The 7,658-nt window shown below is 37.2% G+C and overlaps 1 protein-coding gene across 2 annotated transcripts; it reads left to right on the forward strand.

The window, feature by feature from the left end:
- Window positions 1-2,291: 2,291 nt before the first annotated feature.
- On the forward strand, window positions 2,292-7,117 carry LOC131163652 (ubiquitin carboxyl-terminal hydrolase 21-like). 2 transcript variants are annotated; one of them, XM_058120290.1, is made up of 8 exons: window positions 2,292-2,990; window positions 3,099-3,219; window positions 3,768-3,878; window positions 4,217-4,389; window positions 4,545-4,883; window positions 5,291-5,413; window positions 5,609-6,113; window positions 6,218-7,117. In XM_058120290.1, the coding sequence occupies exons 1-8, from the start codon at window positions 2,595-2,597 to the stop codon at window positions 6,526-6,528; spliced, it is 2,079 nt and encodes a 692-aa protein (XP_057976273.1). In that variant the 5' UTR covers window positions 2,292-2,594; the 3' UTR covers window positions 6,529-7,117. The 2 variants fall into 2 exon arrangements, with proteins under 2 accessions (XP_057976273.1, XP_057976274.1); XM_058120291.1 differs by having other exon boundaries at window positions 6,221-7,117.
- The last annotated feature ends 541 nt before the right edge of the window (window positions 7,118-7,658 follow it).

A 7,658-nucleotide genomic window follows, 5' to 3' on the forward strand; every position in this document is an offset into this window, starting at 1 on the left:
GATTTATGTGATTATTTTATGGTTTATTATACAATATAGAATGTTATTTATATGAAACACCTATTGACTGTTATATATATATATATGATATACTAAAATTCATTGGTCACACACTGATAATAATTTATTCCATCCTTACTGAGAGGTGTCTCGCCCTATCCATATCTAATATTTTTTAGATACCATGTGGAAATGACAGTAATGGGAGTGCATAGTGGAAGCATGGGTGGGATAAAAGGTCCTTGGTTAGAATTTTTAGTATTTTATTTATGTTTTTGATGACCTTAGAACCTTATTGTTGTATTGGGATTTTTATTGTAATAAATGTTAATTTTTAGTGCTCTGGTAATTGTTATGGAGATCTTTCGCTATTTTGTTATATGGTATTAGAGATTTATTTTAAATAATACTCCGGACCCCAGTTTCGGGTTCAGGGTGTTACACTTAATATTCTTGAAGCATGTCGTTAAAGTGTTGAATATCAACAACGCATTCCATGGGGTTTGGGCGACGAAAATCAGTCTCACGTAATAACGCTTAAAGATCATTGAAATATTTCTCAAGAGAGCTATCCACTTGTTTCAGATGGGTACTGGCCACCGGAGGTCATATACCTAAGATGTATCACTTCCGCCAAAATAAGTAGTAGTAGTGGAGTCCCATACCTGTTTTGCAATCGGAAAACCAAGTGAAGTTGTCAATTAGTGAAGGGTCCATGAAGTTAATTAGCCATCCCTTGACAATGGCATTGTTTGTGTGCCACTTTCAGAAGTATGGGCTAGTCTGTGGAGGTTAGGTAACATCGTCATTGATAAATCCCAACTTGTGTTTTTCGGAGATATACACCTCAACAATTTGGGACCAAAGAGCATAATTGGAATCGTCCAATTTAATACCAATTGGAGCAACAACACTTTCGATGGTCTGGGAAGGAGCTGAAGTTTTATTCAAGACTTCAATCATTCTGGTGGTTAGTTCTGTGATAATGGCAATGGAGTGAGGGTTGTTGGGTTCGGCCATGGGTGCGACAAAGTTGTTAGGTTTTGCCATGGGTACGACAGAAGAGAAAACCCTAGCAACAGAGAAGACAAAGAAGGAAAACAAATGCACCTAACAATCAGCAGCAGAGTGTTGTTTTTTGTTTTTGTTTTGGTTTTTTTTTTTTTTTGTTTTTCCCGTAGAAACCAAAGACTTGGCCTTTTTTTTTTTTCTTGCAGGGGTTTTGATATTAGGGGATAGATGTTGCTTTGAAGCTCATTGATGCCAATACCGAACTCATGGATCCCTCAATCGAAGGAATCGTGTCTGGAGCCAGAGATAGTTCACCAGGTTTCAAGGACTCGATCGATTAGCCTGACGACGTCATCGCTGGGTTTTTGGGAGGACTTGACGAAAAGGATGAGTTGTCGGAGTCGTTGCTGCGTTTTTTGATGTGCATGAGGCAAGAAAGGCAAGTCCCTCAAGGACGAGGTCATGAAGATCATTCTCGTCCAAAAGCAAACTCGTGTCAGTCAGCGCACCCGGTTTAAGGCCTTCGTCGTCGTCGGTGACGGCAACGGGCACGTTGGATTGGTGACCCTCAGCAGATGACGACTAGAATCATCGAGGCTCTGTTGTTTTGAAACAATATACAACGATGGCAGAGAAGGCACTAGTAGGGTTAAGGAAAAAAGCCAGGTTGAGAATGGAACCTTGCTCTAATACCATGTTAAATTCAAGGGAAAAAATATATCTTTATTTCACACTCCAATTACATGGAATAGTAGGTAATTATATCCAAGAAAAGAAATCTAATTTTGGACTACACTAATTTTAAGGTTAGAATTAGGAATGTCCCTTGTATCAAGGGATTTAAAATCAAGACTTGATACAAGAAATTTACAATCAAGACTTTTTCCAAGAATCTCTCTAATTAACAATAACTCACGGCAACACCAAATCCTATGAAAATAAATTGGGATTAGATATTCAGTAAACCTAATCCATTGAAAATCCTTTGAAAATGCACCAAGATGAAATACCCATTAACTCTAATTCATTTATATCCCAATAAGCAAAAGAGAATAATGTGAGTTAGAATATCAGAAAAATTTAGGTTTTTGGGAGAACCAACATATTCTTTTCATCGGATCCTCTTATTCAATACAAGGAATTTTAAATAGAAAGTTTAATCCAATTATAGTAAATACTATAATGTGAGATTCTATTTAGAATATTTTTGTTTGGTGAGAAGACATAAGTTTGTTCCCTATTTTAGAGTTGCTAGTCGACTAAGTGAAGTGTGAGGATAACGTCAACAGGGACTCAGTACAGTAAAGAACTAAAGCGTGCTGTCCGTCTCTCTCAAATTTCCGGTCTGCGAGTCTGGAATAACCCAAACGCAGAGTGGCGGCAACATTTTCCCTCTCTTTTTAAAAAATTCACAAGACCGCAAAAAGCGCCCCCCATCCCTCTTCTTCCACCTCCCGAAATAAGCACAAACCCTAATTTTCAAATCCTCCCTCCTTCCCTCCACACGTTAGATCCCATCCGCTCATAAGCCCCTCATTTCATTTCTGCAAACCCAGCTCACAATTCCATCCTTAGAACCTTCAATGGAGGAAATCTACCTCTCCAAGACTACGGAGCCTGTCCTTTCTCACCAACGTCCTAATGGGCCTTCCCCACCTTCGTCCCTGTCGTCACCACCTGAGCAAGCTGTCGAGTCTTCACCGTCTTCAGCCATAGAACCACTTCCTGCGCAAATCCTTGATGGGTCTTCACCTGCACCGCCACTACAAACCGCCGAGGATTGTCCTCTTTCTCCAACTTCGCCTCCGCATGGAGAAACGATAAATGATTTCTCCAATTCATCTTTCAATGCTCTTTCTGAAACCCTAGAAGACGACCCATCGCCTTCTCCTCATTCTCCAGGAAGAAACCCTTCAGGCAGTGAAGCCAAGCCCTCCATTTCACCTTGTATTGCTTATGAAACCAAGCCCTCTTTGGTGGTGCGTTTTCTTTGGCATTTATCAAGATTTTATTCATATTATTTCTATACTTGGGTTGTTTTCCGTTGGGTTCTTTATAATTTATTCCTTTTGTGCTTGATTTTGCAGGGCGCAGGGCTTGCAAATTTAGGTAACACATGCTTTCTGAATGCAGTCTTGCAATGCTTCACACACACAGTGCCGCTGGTGCAGGGCCTTCGTTCTTGCAATCACGATTTCCCGTGCGATCGTAAGCTTGCTGCTTAATTTTATTTACTTTCTTTATTAACACATCATTCCACAGGTTTTCCTTTATTTTTATTTTTTAGAAATAAATACCTCATGCTAGTTGGTTTTATTTGTTTATCCCCGTCCCCCTCCAAACAGATGAATAGCTGTTATAATCTATGTTGAATGAGTGGCTTAGTTTTTGTGGGTGCTGAGTACTGAAACTTATAAAGTTTTCAATTTTTTTTTCATGTATATTTTTTATTTCGTGATTTGCAACAGGCAGCTTGCCAGCTTTCAGTTTCTCTAGGCCCCAAATAAGAGGAAAAGTTCAAATTGTTGTATATTCCCTATATTTACTTAGCTACCAAATGTGCATGGATGAAGTATTTGATGGAAAGTTGGAAATTAAGTTTGGCATTTTGAAGTTGTAACTTTTAGTTTCTATCAGCCATACATGATAAAGTTGGAAATTTGTCTCTAATTTCTTACCCAAATGGGATGTTAGTAGTGTGTGTGTGTGTGCGCGTGTATTGGAATATTATTGATTTAGGGATTTGGAAATTGCAGGTAGTCATCAAGAGTTCTGTGTTCTCTGTGTCCTACGCGAGCACATTGAACTTTCACTGGCTTCTTCAGGAGGGATTATTTCGCCTCTAAGATTCTTTGACAATTTAAGCTGTATCCTCTTTCCACTGTAGGATTTTGTTACTTGTTTTTTCTCCTTATGGCATTAGCTTGATAATTTCAAATTGTAATATAATGAGCTCTCATTGTTTGGGTTGAGACTTCTGGATATCACTGCTGAACATGATATAATTTGTGGCATTAGATACAAGCTAAATTGAAGTACCTGATATTCTGAATCCCTTGTTCCCTTGCTATTTGGTTCTGACATTCTTTGGTTATGTTCTTATATATCTTATCTGCCTGTTTCCAAGATGGGTTTGATGTCTTGAATGATACTCTTTTCAAGGATCATTATAATAACATGTGATTCTTAACCAATAAATTACTAGATTTTTCATCCTTTTTCCAGAGATATCAGCAGGAAGATGCTCATGAATTTCTGCAATGTTTATTAGATAAACTGGATTGCTGTATTTTGGATTCTAAGAAACAAGTTAAATTTGTATCTTCACTAGATGGTAATCTGGTGAACGAGGTTTTTGGCGGTCGGCTCATTAGCAAGGTATGATGTGAAAACTGATTTCCACTCCCCTTAAGCTCTCTACTCTTTTGAATCATCATAAATTTAATCTTGATGTTTCCATTTCACTTAGAAAGCCGGTCTGTTCTGGTCTGTTTCTTAATTGTTTTGGTTTAATCCTGCTTTATGAATTTCAGCTTCGATGCTGCAATTGTAATCACTGTTCTGACAGTTATGAGTCAATAATTGACCTGAGTTTGGAGATCAAAGATATGGAAACTCTTCCACATGCTTTAGAATCTTTCACCAAGGTGGAAAAGATAGGAGATCCAGAGATGAAATTTACATGTGAGAACTGCAAGGAAGAGGTCTCGGTGGAAAAACAGTTTTTGCTGGACCAAGCCCCTTCTGTAGCTACATTCCATTTAAAGAGATTCAAGAGTGATGGTTTCTATGTAGATAAGATTGACAAGCATGTGGCATACCCATTGGAGTTGGATTTGCAGCCCTACATTAGTGGCAGTCAAACTAATAATGTGAGTTATTGAACTGTTTCTATTAACTTGAGCATTCATATTTCTTGTTGTCAGTTTTTCAGTCAGTTGGGGTACTTTAAGATTGGATGATTGATGTTACACTGGTAATGTTGATGAGCTGCCCTTGTCAGGATTGTTTAAAATTTTAAATAATTTAACTGTGTAATTTGGAATTTTGGTCGTTAGTTGCCCTTCCATGTATGGATTTGGAAATCTAGAAAAAAATCTAAAATAAAATTAGAACTTGCATGAGAATATTTAGATCTCTGGAATAATACGTCCTTGCATTAGAGCTGCTCTTGTACATTTACTCTACGTTTGTCAGATTATATTCGCATAGGTTTCTGTCATCACTACGAATACTAAAAATCTCTCTCCCTTCCCTTGTCTCTTCCCTTCTCCGACAGGTGGAATTGAAGTATGAATTGTATGCAGTTGTGGTGCATGTTGGATTGTCATCCAATTCTGGGCATTATTTTTGTTTTATTCGATCCTCCCCAGACACATGGCATAGATTGGATGACTCAAAGGTAATATTAGAAAACTAATGTATTTATCTGCCTTTTGCATTGCATTGTTGAAAGTCACATAGTTCATAAACTTTCCAAGATGACATGAAAGATATGTTGCATTGATTGAAGACAACATTTTTAAGTTTTAACTTTCTATATTGATACTCAAATTTGTCACAAATTTTAGAAGTTCTAATGTTTGATGTTGTACAGGTCACTGGGGTCCGAGAAGATTTTGTGCTTTCTCAGGAGGCCTACATTTTGTTCTATGCAAGGCAGGGTACACACTGGTTTTCAAGTCTAATGGAAACCCAAAAGTCATGCATGGAATCAAACTTTTTGGGCACTTCACCCAAGTCAGTTCTAGATAATGTGGACAACATCTCTTCTTTCTCTCCTAGTGTAGCTAACATTCAGAGTCCTATGGTCAATGATAGAGATCCTACGGAGGGAAGATTTTCTTCTGAAACAAATCCTGGGATTGAGGCTAATGGTGTTGAACCTGATACTTGTGTGATTCATGCTCAAACACAGCTTGAGCCAAGTGCTTGCTGTGATAGAACTACATCATACAATGTGGAGAAAAGGAGTTATCCATCACCTACTGGAGAAAAAATTTACAATCAGATGCATGATGAATTTAGACACCATGTCAATATCCATCCTCAGACACCGCCCAGATCTCCAAGCCCAGATATATATTTTGAAGAGCCTCGAGGTAAAAGCATTAACTGCCATATTTGTTTAAGTTGAACTTTTCCTTGTGAAACTGGTATGAGGAACTAACACATTAACACTATGGGTATGGCTGAATTTTGGCAGAAGAGGCTCATTTGATTCCACGTGATCATCTGAACTTGGACGACCAGGTCTCTTGTAAAAGAACATTAAACCATGCTTTGGAGGATTCAAAGAAAAAGGAGGCTGCTAAATACATGAAGAAGACCATGCCCACAGCAAGGAGCATGCAGTTAATGGCTGCGATGATGGGTTCTCGGAGTGAGAATTCACTGAAAAAGAGGAGCAAACGAAGAATGGCATCACCTCCAAATGGAGAACCCAGCTCTAGTACTCGCCGTAAATCCTGTCCAAACTCTATGATGAATCCTGTGGTTGCTGGAATTTTTCCCTGAGCACATTTGATACTCCAGTGAATATGCCTGGACTGTTTATATTGACCAACATAGATGTCATTCATTAGATACCAAAATAGGGAAAAAAAAAATGGTTCCTTTGAGCTGCATTTTGGTTGCTACCTCTGGTGCTAAGAAATGAAGGCGTTTAGTTTTTTTAGATACTAGGCTGTATCTTAGTATGTAAAGTTCAGCTAAGGTTTCATCTTAGCTTCTCAGGGTTTTAAACTGAAAGTATTTCAGTCTTCGAAAGGAGGCATATTCAACTCCTGTTTGAAAGGCAGGCATGAGATGGGTTTTGCTGAAGATAAAAAGCCTGAAAAAAATAGAGGAAATTAAGGTGCTTAAAATATGATTAGACCATTTTGATTTCCATGTCTTTGAGGCCTAAGAGCATGTTAAAAATAAAGTGTTGCAAATTGCTGTTTCCATTTGTCATTGTGTATGCCTCAATTAGATTCTACTTATCATGCACATTGGTAAATGCTCTCGTGTAAGGAAAGCTGCAAAATGTGGGTTTTATTTCATTGTCTAATATACTAGTTTTCATGAATGATGGAGAATATTGTAGGAAGGGATGGATGTGAAATATAATTGTGCTGCAATTGGGATCATGAATTTTGGATTTTGAATTTAGGTGGATTTGGATAAATTTTAATATAATTTTATCAATACAAATTCAAATCTAAGACTTTCTCAAACATAGGGTAAAGATTGTGTTTGGGAGCATGTATTGTTTATTTTTGTTTTTTGTTTTTTTTGGGGGTGTTGTATTGTCCAAATCTTCAAAATTTAAATTTTAAACTTGAAATTTATGCTCCTAAACATAGTAAGGTTGTACTTGAGATTATGAATTTTGGGATTTGTATTTGAATTTTTGTGAATTTAAACAAAATTTCATATAATTTTGTCTACATTTTTTTTTTCTCTAAATTTATATAAATTCAAATTCAATGTTTGGGTACCAAATCTTCAAACATAGAGTAAGGTTGTGTTTGGGAGCATATATCTAGGTATTGTATAAATTTGGATAAAACTTAATATGATTTCATATTATATTGTCAAAATTCACACAAATTTAAATTCAAACTTCAAAATTCAAGCTCAAGCAAATGATGACTTTGTATTTG

This window comes from Malania oleifera, chromosome 9, assembly GCF_029873635.1.
Source record: "Malania oleifera isolate guangnan ecotype guangnan chromosome 9, ASM2987363v1, whole genome shotgun sequence".
Classification (NCBI taxonomy): Eukaryota; Viridiplantae; Streptophyta; class Magnoliopsida; order Santalales; family Ximeniaceae; genus Malania; species Malania oleifera.